Source organism: Artemia sp. Qi Xiang Cuo, chromosome 15 (assembly GCF_049724085.1).
Source record: "Artemia sp. Qi Xiang Cuo chromosome 15, ASM4972408v1, whole genome shotgun sequence".
NCBI lineage: Eukaryota > Metazoa > Arthropoda > Branchiopoda > Anostraca > Artemiidae > Artemia > Artemia sp. Qi Xiang Cuo.
In genome coordinates, this window is record NC_142808.1 from 21173242 (window position 1) to 21188095 (window position 14854).

General features: G+C 35.7%; 1 protein-coding gene across 1 annotated transcript in view; it reads right to left on the minus strand.

Moving 5' to 3' along the window:
• Window positions 1-14854, minus strand: part of LOC148943445 (uncharacterized) — a 518252-nt gene that overhangs the window by 52427 nt on the left and 450971 nt on the right. The window contains exons 14-16 of the mRNA XM_089101138.1: window positions 10958-11158; window positions 9532-9648; window positions 4876-5050 (exon numbers count right to left, since the gene is read on the minus strand). Coding sequence (XP_088957264.1) covers window positions 4876-5050; window positions 9532-9648; window positions 10958-11158 — 493 coding nt within the window. The remainder of the gene's footprint in view (window positions 1-4875; window positions 5051-9531; window positions 9649-10957; window positions 11159-14854) is intronic.

The window sequence follows — 14854 nt, forward strand, 5'->3', positions numbered from 1 at the left end:
CATCCGATCAAAATTTTGTGATTGCCAGTTGGTTTGAAATAGTCCAACGATCAGATCACAAAACATCGGGGTCAACATACCCCCCCCCCCGAGCCTGGGGGAAGGATTGCAACTTATTCTCTGGGGGCATATAAAGTTTTTATGGAAGGAGTGGTCGTAAAAACCTTAGAGGGGACTCAAATGATAAGAATTGTGAGTTCTAACTACCTTTTTAAGATATAAAAGTGATCTGATGTCAAATAGCCCCCCCCCCCGCCAACCCTCTTTTCCCAAAATGCATCCGATCGAATTTTTTTATTTAGTCATTTTGGTCAAAATAGACCAAAGATCATATAACAAAGACTCCAGGGACAACCAGAACCTGGGGGCAAGTGTTGTAAATTATGCCCTGGGGGCATATACGGTTTTTATGGAAGGAATGGTAGTATAAACTTCAGAAGGGGCTCATTTGATTGTAAATCGGAATTAATAGTGCCCTTTTTAAGAGCCAAAAGTGATTGGAGGGCAACTAGCCCCCCTCCCCTAACGCTCCTTTTCCTTCAAATGCATGTGATAAAAATTTTGAGATAGCCATTTTGTTCAAAATAGTTTAAAGATCAAATAACAAAACTCAGGGGTCAAGACAACCCTCTAGAGCCCGGGGGAAGTATTGTAAATTATACCCAGGGGACAGATTACGTTTTGTACAAGGGGTTGTCGTATAAAAATCAGAGTCGGCTCATTTGATTGGAAATTGAAATTTCTGTTTACCTTTTTAAGAGTCATCAAAAGTGATCGACGGGCATATACCCCCCCCCCCCTCTTTTCCCCAAATGCATCTGATCAAAATTTTAACATAGCCATACGACGATCAGATGGAAAAACTTCGGGGCCAACATAGCCCCCCCCCCCAAAAAAAAACCTGGGGGAAGAGTTGTAACTTATGCCCCGGGGCATAAGTTACATAAGTATATAAGGTTTTTACGGAAAATGTGGTCGCATAATTTTCGGAGAGGACTTAAATGATTAGAAATTGAAAGTTCTAGTTCCCTTTTTAAGAGTTCTAGTTCAATGAATCCATCCAATAAAAATGTTTAGATAGCCAATTTATTGAAAATAGTTCATACATCAGATAATAAATATTCCTGGGTCGAAACAACGCCCCAGAGCCCAGTGGCAAGTATTTTAGACTGGATCCCTGTGGAATATAAGGTATTCATGTGAGGTATGGTTGTATAAACTTTAGCGGTAGCTCATTTGATTGGAAATTGAAAGTTCCAGTTACTTTTTTAAGAGTAAAAGGTGATCGTAGGGCATCTACCCCCCTATGTACTCTTTTCCTTAAGTGTATCCGATGGATTTGAGATAGCCATTTTCTTTTAAATAGTCAAACGATCAAATAACAAAAACTTAGGGGTCGACACACCCCCCAGAGCTCGGAGGAACAAAGAGTTGTAACTTCTGCCCCCGGGAGGTATATAATGCTTTATGGGGGTTGTAACTTCTGCCCCCGGGAGGTATATAATGCTTTATGGGAGAGGTGATCGCATAAACTTAGGAGGGCACTCAAATGATTAGAAATTCAAAGTTCTAGTTCCCTTTTTAAGTCAAAAGTAATCCGGTGACAACTAGCCCATTTCCCCCCACTATCCCTATTTTCCCCAAATGTATCCGATCGAATTTTTATATAGTCATTTTATTCAAAACTGACCAAAAATCATGTAGCAAAAATTCCAGGGATAACAAAACTCACCCCAGAACCCAGGGGCAACTGTTGTAAGTTATTACCCCAGCGCATTTAAGGTTTTTATGGAAGGGATGTTAGTATAAACTTCAAAGGGAGCTCATTTGATTTAAATCGGAATTTCTAGTGCCCTTTTTTTGAGTCAAAAGTGATCAAAGGGCGACTAGCCCTCCCCCCTTCCAAGGCCCTGTTTTTCCCAAACACATCGAATCAAAATTTTGAGATAGCCATTTTGTTCAAAATAGTTGAAAGATAAATTAACAAAACTACGGGTTTGACACAACCCCATAGAACCAGTAGGCAAGTGTTGTAAGTTATACACCGGGGGCATACAGGGTTTTTATGTAAGGAGTGGTCGAATAAATTTCAGAGGTGGCTAATTTGACTGGAAATTGAAATTTCTAGTTACCTTTTAAGAGTCAAAAGTGAACGGAGGCAATCTACCCCCCCCCCCGCATGCACCCTCATTTCTCCAAACGCATTCAATCAAAACTTTTGGACAGCAATTTTTTTGAAATAATCCAACAATCAGATAACAAAAACTTGGAGGTTAGGATACCCCCCCGCTTAGAGCCGGGGAAAGGGTTGTAAATTATGCCCTGAGGCATATAAGGCTATTATGGAAGAGATAAAATTCGGAGGGGACTCAAATGACTAGACATTTAAAGTTCTAGTTCCCATTTTTGAGAGTCCAAAGTAATCTGATGGCAGCTAGCCCCCCCTCCCCCTAACCGACTTTTCCCCAAATGCGTCTGATCAAACTTTTGAAATTTTCATTGTGTCCAAAATGGACTAAAGATCATATAATAAAAACTCCGGGGGTTGCACAGCCCCCCCAGAACCCGGTGGCAAGTGTTGTAAATTATGCACCGGGGCCATATAAGGTTTTCATGGAAGGAATGATCGTATAACTTCGTCAGGGGTTCATTCTCTTGGAAATTGAAAGTTCTAGTTCCCTTTTAAGAGTCAAAAGGAACCGGAGGGTTGTTAGCCCTCCTGCCATTTTACCCCAAATCCATCCGATCGAATTTTTGAGATAGCCATTTTGTTAAAGTAAGTCGAAAGATCGGATAACAAAAACTTCATTCAAAAACTTTTAAAAAGAAAACCAAAAGTTTGAAGCTTAGTACATAAAAACAGTTCGTGGTAACGAACTGTAAGTAAGGAGCGACCCGGCTCAATAGTAACCGAAACTCTACAAAACGTAATTTCGATACCAATAGATACATCAAAGAATCAAATTTTAATGCTGATTTCAAATATATAAGTTCCATCAAGTTTAGTCCTACCCATCAAAAGTTACGCGCCTGATAAAATTTGCCTGATTTTCGAAGAAATGGAGAAACACCCCCTAAAAGCTATAGAACCTTAATAAAAATCACACCATCAGATTCAGCGTGTCACAGAACCCTACTGTAGAGGTTTCAAGCTCCTATCTGCAAAAATGTGGAATTTTGTATTTTTTGCCAGAAGAAATATCACGGATGCTTGTTTATTTGTTTTTTGTTTTTTTTTTCTTTTTTTTTCCCAGGGGTGATCGAATGGACCCAGTGGTCCTAGAATATCGTGGGAGGACTCATTGAAACGGAAATTAAAAGTTCTAGTGCCGTTTTTAGGTGACCAAAAAAATGGAGGGTAACTAGGCCTCCTCAAACGCTCATTTTTTCCCAGAGTCACCCGATCAAAATTTTGATTTTGATTTTTGATTTTCCAGCATTATTTAAAAAACGATCAGAAATTAAATAAAAAAAAACAAGTTTTTCAACTGAAAGTAAGGAGCAACATCAAAACTTAGAACGAACATAAATTGTTACGTATATGATTGGGTTCGACTCTTAGTCAATACCTCGCTATTTTAGCCAAAGTTTTCTTAGTACTTTCATAAGAGTTATTTATTCTAATTAAGGGGTCATTTTTAAAGAATTGGAGCAAAATTAGAACTTTAGCGTAAAGAGCGAGGTACTGACTAGGGAGCGAACCCCCTAAAATAAATATTAACAATATATGAACATAGAAGTTCGTTGCGTAAGTTAATTCGCAAGTTACGTATATTTATTACAAATAAAAACGTTCGTAAATAAGATTAAACAACTTTCGAGAAAGTGAATTTAACCAGAATAAAAGTAAAATTTATATACAAATTTTGTTTTAATTATTCATGTATGGTGAGCCAAAATCAAAACCTGTATTAATTCAAAAACGTTCAAAAATTGAATAAAAAACAAGTTTTTTTAACTGAAAGTAAAGAGCAACATTAAAACTTAAAAGGAACAGAAATTATTCCATATATGAAAAGGACTGTCCCCTCCTCAACGCCTGGCTCTTTATGCTAAAAGTTTTTTATTGTTTTAAAAAGTAGAGTTATGAGAAAGAGTCAAACTTTAGCGTAAAGACTGGGGCGTTGAGGAGCGGATAGCCCCTTTCATATATGGAATAATTTCTGTTCGTTTTAAGTTTTAATGTCGCTCCTTACTTTCAGTTAAAAAAACTAGTTTTTTTATTTAATCGCTCTTAGAAATCGGACTAGCTTCAATAATCAAATATCTTTGAGCAAAAAATTGGCAATTGCAAAAATATTTTTATATATTTAACAAGGGATTACAACAGTGCAAAAACCTTTATAAAAACCCAAAAGTTTGAAGTTTAGTAGAAATCGCTGTTAGAAATTGGACTTGCTTTAGTAATCAAATATTTTTGAAAAGAGACAGTATGAAAAAACATTAAATTGCGTAAAGAGCAAAAAACTGATGGTCACAAAAATATTTGTATAGGCTATATCTTTACAAGTGATTACAAAAATTCAAAAACCTTAAAAACAAGAAAAAAAATTAAGCTTAGTAGATATCGTTGTTAGAAATCGGACTTGCTTTAATAATCAAATATCTTTGAAAAGACCGCCATATGAAAAGACAGCAAAAATGTATGTTTGCCACACAACACAATGGAAATAAGGAATAAAGCAACGCTCAAAACAAATAGAAATTATCACATGTGAGTCCTTTGCCGGCCCCGCCCACAAGGGGGTTGATTTTATTATCTAAATATATTTAATTCCAAACTTATTATATAGTTAACACCCCAAGAGATCTTACATGAAGGAAACAATTTTGTCAACTTGTTTGCAACTATGGATGATAACTTAGGTAACTTACGCAGGGAGGATTCTTCTGCCTCAAGAATTTTACTAATTATGTCCTTTTCAAAAATATCCTCTGTTCGCTGTTCAATCTCTTTAAGCAGCAGTGGCGTTTTCATAATATGTTGAACAGGCGATACTAGTAAATCGGTTAGCTGCAGCTTCTTGCACCGAGGGTCTCTGGAACACCACTGTAATTAAGATCACTTTCAAAATCAGTTACGTATCGGTTATAAATCTGTTATTATCGGTTATATAAATCGGAATTATAAATCGGTTAGCTGCAGCTTCTTGCACCGAGGGTCTCTGGAACACCACTGTAATTAAGATTACTTTCAAAATCGGTTATATATCGGTTATAAATCTGTTATTATCGGTTATTATAAATTGGAATTTTAAATCCGTTAGCTGCAGCTTCTTGCACCGAGGGTCTCTGGAACACCACTGTAATTAAGATCACTTTCAAAATCAGTTATATATCGGTTATAAATCGGTTATTATCGGTTATATAAATCGGAATTATAAATCGGTTAGCTGCAGCTTCTTGCACCGAGGGTCTCTGGAACACCACTGTAATTAAGATTACTTTCAAAATCGGTTATATATCGGTTATTATCGGTTATTATAAATCGGAATTATAAATCGGTTAGCTGCAGCTTCTTGCACCGAGGGTCTCTGGAACACCCCTGTAATTAAGATTACTTTCAAAATTGGTTTCAAGAATTGGATCAAATAGCACCATTGACCGAACTCCTGAAACACCTTAGATGTGGTCTTTGTTTTCCTTTTGTATTCTTTTTGTCTCATTTTGTTTCTTTAATATACTATTTTTGAATCTTAAGATCCGTTAACAAAGGTTTAGCCCTGGAGAGCTGGAATAAATATGTTATAATAAAATGTTATAACATATAATAAAATATATTATAATAAACCAATATTAAAGTACAATAGTGTTATTATTATGTTATAAAATAATTATGTTAAAATAAGGTCATAGTAAAAAAAAAGTTACGAATACAAGGTTTGGACTATTTGCTGTAAAAAAGAAAAAAAAATCAGAATATATTTTACAAAAAAAAAAAAAAAAAAAAAGAAAAAAAAAGAAAAAAAAGAAAAGGGAAATACAACAGCTAAGATTATGATGTTGCATTCTACAATAGTTCCAGAAAACCTCTAATCAAAATTTAATGCTTAGAGTTGGGATTAAAAAGTGCGTCAGCCCAACCCATATTTTGGAAAATAGAAAAAAAATTTATTATTTTCATTCAATAAATCAATAAATTAATTTCATTAACTTCAAGAATAATAGTATTTTATTATTATATAAGTTTGGAAGGAAGATTCGTCACAGTGCCACAGTGCAGTTCGATCTCAGTCCTACATATTGAAAGGGGAGTATCATAACCATTTCACTGCGGCAACTATTAATCATAGCTGCAAGTATTTACTTTGACAATATTAAGGAAGTACTAGGTAAATAAAAAAAATAACTGTAATCGAAAAATGAAAAATATCTATGAATTAGTTAAAGAAATTTAAAATGAAACACTATAAACCCAAATAGTCAAATTAGCAAAAACGAATGCGAAACAAACAGAATAATGAAGTAATTTTCTTAGAAATGACAAGATAAAGTAATGCATAAATATATAAATACACATATATTATATGTGTGTTTATATATTTATGCATTATATGTGCATATATACATGTGTATTTGTTTTTCCGTCACAGAAGGCCCTTGTTTCCGTAGTAGATGGTCCTCAGTATACTTGAGCTAGTACTCAGGCAATTAGCACTCGAAACAAGCCCTCACTTCCCTCCAACCATACATTGGGCTTTCTGGCCCTGTATATGCGCCTTGCAGTCATAACCTCGAGGATTGACTCTTTACCTATCCTTCTCACTTCTTATCTTATCGTAATTCTCATGTCGGGGTGACGTTGAGAGCGTAAACAGCCTTCTCCACGTGGGGCGGTCGGCAGCAAGAGCCTCTGCATCAGACAGAAAAATTCCGGCTTGGTCCAGAGACTATCGCTCCACCGGAACTCGGGTCTTCCTCTCGGACGGTTTCCGCAACTACTGGTGGATTCAAAGTCATAAGAAATCTTAGCCGGAATGTCGGTAGGCAATTGCAAAAGATGCAAAAACCGACGACGTGTCCGCCCGGCAATCAGGTGTGACAAAGGTGACTGGGAAGTCATACTTTGTAGGTGGTCGTTCCTGACAAAGCGTTTCCATTGGATTCCCTCAATTTTTCAAAGTCACTTAGATTGAAGAGTGTTGAGACGGCACTGAATAGCTACATTTGTAGGCCAAGTTTCAGCTCCATATAGCAAGATTGAACAGACTGACCCTCTAAGGATCTTCATTTTGTTGGCTCGTTTGATAATTTGCTCTTTCCAAACATGGTTCAGTTTACCGAAGATAGTAGAGGCCTTGGCCACGTGGGCAACAATTTCATGGTCGATGCTGCCATCCAATGATATAATAGAACAACGATAAGTGAAGTGGTCAACCATTTCGATTTCGTTTCCGGAGACCAAGTAATTGGAATATCGATGTCAGATTTTGGCTGCACTACTATGACTTTCGTCTTCTTCCTCAAAAAGTCGTTTTGAGTTTGAATTATTATAGGTTTTTTATTAATGCGGATCTTAAGTTTAATATGGCCTTTAGTTTTCTTTGAAAAACTTCTTTTTTAGAAAGTTTGTTTTTCAAATTAATATTACACAAAGATGAATGTGTTTCATCTTAAAAAATTACTTAATCCTTCAACATTTGCCTCTCAATTACTTGGACTATCTGTCTGGGCTTGTCTCTTTCTGCAATTAGCCACGTCTTGATGCAGCCTACTGCAAAATACTTGAAAACTTCAATTCAAAAACTCATGCTCATACTTAAACCTTAACTTCAACTCATAGTTAAACCCGCCAGTATCAACATTATTTCCTTAAAAAGCAGCAACTCTCCAAATCACCCTGCTAGGGAAAATAGGTCTAGCTTAAGACTTCAGTATATTTTCAATGCGATTTTGATGCAAAAATCATTCCCTAAGAATGGCGAAACTCAGTTCTCATCCCTATGTTCAAAAGGCTCAAAGAACTGAATACAAAAACTACCGTGGTATATCCCTTATTAGCCAAGTTGTAAAGATCTTTTGGCATTGTTCTTCTGAATTTCTGGATTAGGCTGGATTCAGAGCAGGCATGGGGTGCATTGACTAGCTCTTCATGCTACGACAGATGCTCGAACAAAGGGCAAAACATCAGCAAACAATAACAGCAGCCTTCATAGATTTTGTCACTGCGTTTGACTTTGTACTGCCCAAGATCATTTGCCTAGTTCAGAAATCCTACAAACATACACGAGCCTGCTTCCAAGTCAACGGGGAGCTCTGGTATTGAATTCGGTATGAGACAAGGCTGTATTTTCTCCCCAGAGTTTTTCAGCTTTATAATGGACTGGATTTTGAGGAAAGCTATGCAAGGCTGTGTTGTAATTAACGTGAGCCAGGAATTCAACGTCACCGATTTGCACTAAGCAGACGATGACGCACTACTAAACAATTGTTCCATGGAAACGCAAGGCATACTCCTGAGGATATCTGTAACAGCTGCTCCTGTGGGATTGAAGATCAATACCGATAGAAATTAATAACGAATATAGCAATGTCAACACCCTTATTTCAGTGGCCCTCTAGGTCTTTTCACAACTGCGGGGACTGCTCTGGGAAAGGAGAGAGATTAGTATTAAGACAAAAATTCAAGTCTACAAATCCCTTATTCGCTTCGTCCTCCTTTAAGGGTCTGAAACGTGGCTAATAAAAGTATCCAAAACTCAGACTCTGAGTTTGATCGACCAAAGGAGCATAAGGAACACACTCGGACTGAGTCTACGTAACCAGGTCCCAAACGAAACAATGAGACAACGTTTCGGACAGAAGTTTCACCCTAAGATCATCATTCACCGCCACCGTCTCTCCTGATTCGGTTTTGCGTGTCGCAGGCCTGATAGCTCCTCTGTTTCTAGCATACTTCGCTGCAAACCAAATCAAAGCTAAAAAAAAAACGTAGAAGCCAATCTAAATCATGAATGAACACCATCACATCTAACCCCACACCCATTATTGGGTTCAGAAAACACGGCCGCCGAAAGGACCTCTTTTGGTTTGAAATCATTGCCCCTTTGACCCTTGAACGCACACATTAAAATGCTACCGTCTGCCATTTCCTTGAACCAGAGATAACTGCAAGGCTTATGGCCTGAAATCTCAATTACAAGTACAAAGTAAGTTCTTGCTTCAGTTTACCTCCCTTACCTCGTCTAATACTCCCTCAATATTTCAACAAGATCTCTTAAGCCACTCTAAACACGATCATTTCTATTCCCGAGAAATTTTAGACAGGATATTTTAGTAGCCTAGATACAAATAGTGTCTTTTGATTTTGCTCCACCCTTTTCTCTAAGCCCCAAATTAGCGTTCACTTACGATAGCGTTTATATTTATGCATAAGATCAGTGTTCAAGTTCGTTCAACATTACGTTAAAGCTGTGAAAATCCTCTGTTTACAACTCTTTATGTTTCTGTTTCCAATGAGTTACTAAAACATCCCATTAATAATTAATACAAAGAGTTTTCTTAAGGAGAGGGGGTACTCGTAAAAATTACCTTTTCAAATTCGCAAAAGTCCGAATGTCTTCTTAAAGATTCCAAGTAATTTAGAGCATTTATGTAGTTCAAGGCATACCGATGAAATGCTTGTGAAAGTGATGTTGCCTTGGTAGACTGAAAAAAAGAATATATTCATTATAGAATATATTGCAATAAATCAATAATATATTTTGATAATTTATAAAGTCACTGGACAAAAATTTGTAACTGAAGTTTGGGCCAGTGAGCTAAAAAAATATACCGCGAATATTCTGTCTGCTTAAACAGCAAGATGAGCTCAAAATTCCTCTTTCGTGACCTCTAGCTTGAACGAAGTCATATCAAAGAAAAATGATTTATCTCAGATCCAAAATAAGCGAATTATATTCCTGTTGGTACGCTGTACTCTTTACCGGCAATAAAATGCCATCTTTACTACTATATATATCTACGCCACTATACGTCATTCCATACAATGCCACCTATCCACAATATTAGATACTTTAAAATTTCTTAGGTATAAAATCAGTGAGCTGCTGTCCCAATTTAGACCCAAATTGACACAACTTTATCAACTTTGTTATTCATCTGTACTAAACAACCATCTTTAGTTTTACTAGGCATCTTTTAGAATTTTTGACGTGTTCTAACAGTTCGTGGTTTTATTGTTTTTTATTGTTTTAAAAAATAAAGTTGTAAGACAGAATCAAACTATAGCGTAAAGAGTGAGGCATTGAGGAGGGGACAACCCCTTCCATATATGGCATAATTTCTGTTCGTTTTAAGTTTTAATGTCGGTCCTTACTTTCAGTTAAAAAAAATTTTTTTTTTTTATCAATCAGGATCTGACTTCAGAATCTTTTAAAAAAAGTGTCAAAGTTAAACAGAAAAGTGTAAGTGAAATTTCCAAGTGGCGCCAATTCACGAAAATATAGGGGGAGGGGAGAATTATATTTTCCATCATTTTTGGGGACAATTTTGTCGTCTTTTTCAATTTTTCAGTAATGATACCAAAAAAAGCATTTCTCAATTAAAATATGTCCCAAGAAGGTATTTCCCATAGTCTGATTTCAGCCCGGGGAGAGAGAAGTCGAATCTGGGGGGGGGGGGATCTTCCTGAAATTAATGTCACTGTACTGGTCATTTTAGGTGTAAAAGGGAATGAAGATTGAACTGCTTTAGATTATATATTTTTTCCCAGAATTTCGGAAATAATACAGACCGAAATAAGTACTAAAATTAAATCACAAAGACTAAGCGCACTTCCTATCCAAGGTGTAAAATTAAATTAAGACTGAATTATCAGTAGAGTTTTTCCAGAATCCCAGACATCTTTTGAATCAAAATATGAATTTCGGTTCTTCCGAGACAACGACCAAAATTCAATAGAAAGACTAAGTTCAATTTCCAGTTCAGGTGCAAAAGTAAACGAAAATTGAATTACCTTTGAGTACAGTTTTTCCAGTATCTCTGACACAGGAAGTTCTCCAAAGGGACCAACATTTTCTAGTAAAAGACGAAGAAATTCCTTACAAAAAGCATACGTGAATGTACAGAGTTCATCAAGATTCCCAAATAAGATCTCTGGTTCGGCATACATTATATATCCTTCGACTTGAATATTTTTTAACGGATCCATGAAAACCTAAAATATTGACAAAACATTTTTTAGCAAGTTTAAATAGGGGTATATTTAGAGGTATATTTATTTTTTAATAATATATTACAGAGGTATACAAGAAGTTAAGAGGTATATTTATTTAAAGTTATATTTATTTAAAAATGCACCATAACGAAAAAAGGACGGAGAATGGACAAGAAGAAAAATAAAAGCAAACAAAACAAAGCAAAAGAAAATAAGAAAAGTGCATAGCACATATTTACGTATAATTAAACGACGCTTAATCCCTGCAATAAATACATGCAGATCAATTTAATTATTAAGTATATGTAAATCACTGCACTAGGAGTGAACCTAATTCGTAACCAGCTTTTTGTTATGTTTTGCAATAACATAAGAAATAGCTAGTACAGTTTCTTCACTTTTCCATCTTTGAACTATTATTGTGTTTCTCTGCCAAGTTGATAAACGTAACATTTTACAAAACGGAAAAACAACGAACAGATTTTAGAATTTTGTGAAGATTTTCCAGAATGGGGTAATGAATAAGATATAAGGTCGGGCTATTGTGCTGCAAAGGCTAGCTAGTAGATGACGGCTAAAAATAAATCTACATGTTATAACAGAGGCATAAGATGCCGAAGTTTGACGGTTAAGATGTTCAATCAGAAGTGACCTCCTGTGCTGTAAGGAAGATCCGATGGGGATGCGCAAATACTTTAAATGATTTTTGTATCAGTAGTGTATACGTATATTAGTAGTGATACATTACTGAATTTTCAACTTCTACTAGATGGGTGTGTAAGCACTTCCAATTGAACAGAACAATTTTTGACTTCGTCCAAAAAATGAAGCCCATGTCATCCGCTTGAAAGAATTATTAATGTTCATTGATATGTTGCTTATTTAGTTTGATGTCACGGCTCTGCAGTTTTCTGCAATGAATGTTTACTTGTCTATCAATCTATACTATTTAGTGAGTAGGATGACGAGGTATATAGCTTAAATCAGGACGAAATCCAGAATTTCACTCAGAAGGGAGGAAGGTTTAATAAAAAAAGAAAAGTTTTTTTAGGAGAAGAGGGTACCAAAAAAGGAGTTCGATTACAGTAGTTTTCTCTCAAATGCCTCTTTTCATTGTTGTTTCAGCTGAAACAGTAATTAAATCCATCAGCATACCTATTGTACCAACATCACTCCGAGATCAAATCTTTTATATATTTCAATATACTTATTTCTTTACCAAATAGAGTATATCCTGTAGTTAATTAATATTTCAAGTTAAAGTCAACGGGAAGTCTAAAATAAAAAGCTATGAAAAAATTGCTTGGAATGTTTTTGGTTCAGGGTTGGAAGCATCTGCCGGTCATTGGGGAACTCAGGTTTCAATTATCCCGAATTACAGTTCTAGCCTATAGCCTTAGTGCAAAATTGTGCTTAGTGCAACCTCGTCCTGCTTTTTCGAAATTATGTTATGTTTTAATTTAAACCGCAAACATTTAGCCTAAGGCAATGCAATTTGTGACCAGAAATTTTTCTTCCAAATACTATCGGGCCTAGATATTGACTTTTTGTATCTGATCATGCTCCCTTTCTAGGATAAACGAATTTTGAAGTAATGAATATGATAATAATATGTAAATGATAAATCTAAGAACTAAAATTGTATTTTACAGTTTAATATGCATTATTGAGCATCGATTTTTCTCAACCTTTTTTTTTTTTTTGCTAAATTGCTGATAAAAGTGGTTCTAGAAAATACCAGACTGTTAGTACATACAATATGTCAAATGTTGTCAGAAAGCATTAAATAAAAATAATCTTTCTTCAAACATTTTCGAGTAACGAACTGTAAGTAGAGAGCGGCCCACGCAAATGGTAACTGAAAATCTAGAAGCAAAGGAATCTTGATAACAATACATACATCAAAAGAAAGAGCTTTTCATAAGGTTTCCAGATTGTGAAATATATTGAGTTTGAAAATAACCATCAAAAATAATTAGCCTGAGAGCATTTGCATGATCGCTGAAAGGGGAAAGAAACACCCCCAAAGAGGAAGCAATCTTGATGAGAATATAATTTAACTTAGATTTTCTAATGGAAGCAAAGAGTGAAATTGAAACTTAAAACGAACAGAAATTACTGCTTCAAAGCTTATACAACATATATCTATAGAGATACTGCAAACAAGCCAACTGATGACATTTCCTTCCGTTCATAAAAAAAATAGCGCTTTACTGAAAACACGAAACCCACACATAAGAAACAAGAATGTTTTTTTACAGCAAAAGAAAAAAACAGTACGAAGCGCTTTATGTTTCTACAGTGTAAAAAATTCTATAATGCTTGGTATTTTCAGTAGAGCTGTAGTTCTGCGTAGTCCTATATCTCCTGCTCCATAATTATCTGAAGTACCTCTCAATATAAAAATATACGATTGTATTGACCTAAAAATAATCTTTTGCGGCTTTATATCTTCTCCTCCAAACTCAATAAAATATACACAGACCTCTTTCCTAATAGCTAGTGTGCGTTCGATGCTCTATATACTTATCGCATTTTTACAAAATAAATGGTTTATAATAATAGTTCATTTTTTATAAACTGCCTATATGTTGCAGGCGAATGCAACCACCCCAAAATTGCTTCTGAAACTTAGAGGTTATTTAAATTGCGTTTCTATAGTTTTAGGCCCACTGGCTATCTCAAAATTCCTGGTCAATAGCACTTTGACTTTCTTCAGGTCAAAACTGTTCTTTTACGAATGGTAAGAAATCGGTTATTGGTTGCGGCAGAGTCACTTTCACCAATTAAAAAAAGACTTTGGTATACTGAATTTCCGTTCAAATAAACCCTCTACCGACGATCTATCACCACCGGTTTGACCGAAAACCTCTGAAAAAAGGCGCAAGTCTGGGACATTCCTTCTGCAGAAATGTTTTTACAAAATCTAATATTTTCGTGGATCGCAGCTTGAGATCTCTGTCATTCGATTGTCAGACTTTTTTTTTACCAAGTTCATACAAACTTGTACATAGATGTGCAATTATGCAGCTAAATCACACATATTCTTCGTTTGATTGTTGTTTATCAAGGCTTCAAGAATGATAATTTATCCCTGAAACAGTAAATCTTTAAAATGTTTTTCGGCGAAAGGTTCTCGAAATTTTGAAATTTGAGAGTGATGATACCCGTTCTTTAATAAGAATCTTCAGATATATCTTTTTAGAGGATTCCCCGCACCACCCTGCATTTGCTACTACTTGCGACTGTGATTACCTGTGACTGCGACTATTGGTGACTGCTGCTGAGAATTATTGCAACCGCAACTGCTTGTGATTACATTTAATTAAGACTGTGACCCCTCTCAAATGAGACTACTTGCAACTGTGATTACTTGTGACTCCAACTACTCTTTACTATAATCGGGACTATTTGCCACTGCGAACACTAGCGACTATGACTGTGACTATTTGCGGTTTCCACTACTACTACTGATCGGGGACCATTGGAAGTTGTGCCCCCTGCCCCTTAGCGAATTATGCCCCTGGTGGATAGGGAATACTCCTTAAAAGAAGCTCTGGGCTCTTTTATTAGCATTAACACTCTTATCTTTATGTTGCATGTATTTTCATGTCTTAAATTCAAAGGTTGAAAACTTTTAAAATTTCTGAGAAAATTGTAATAAATCTTTTCATCCAGGAGATATTATGGAGCTTT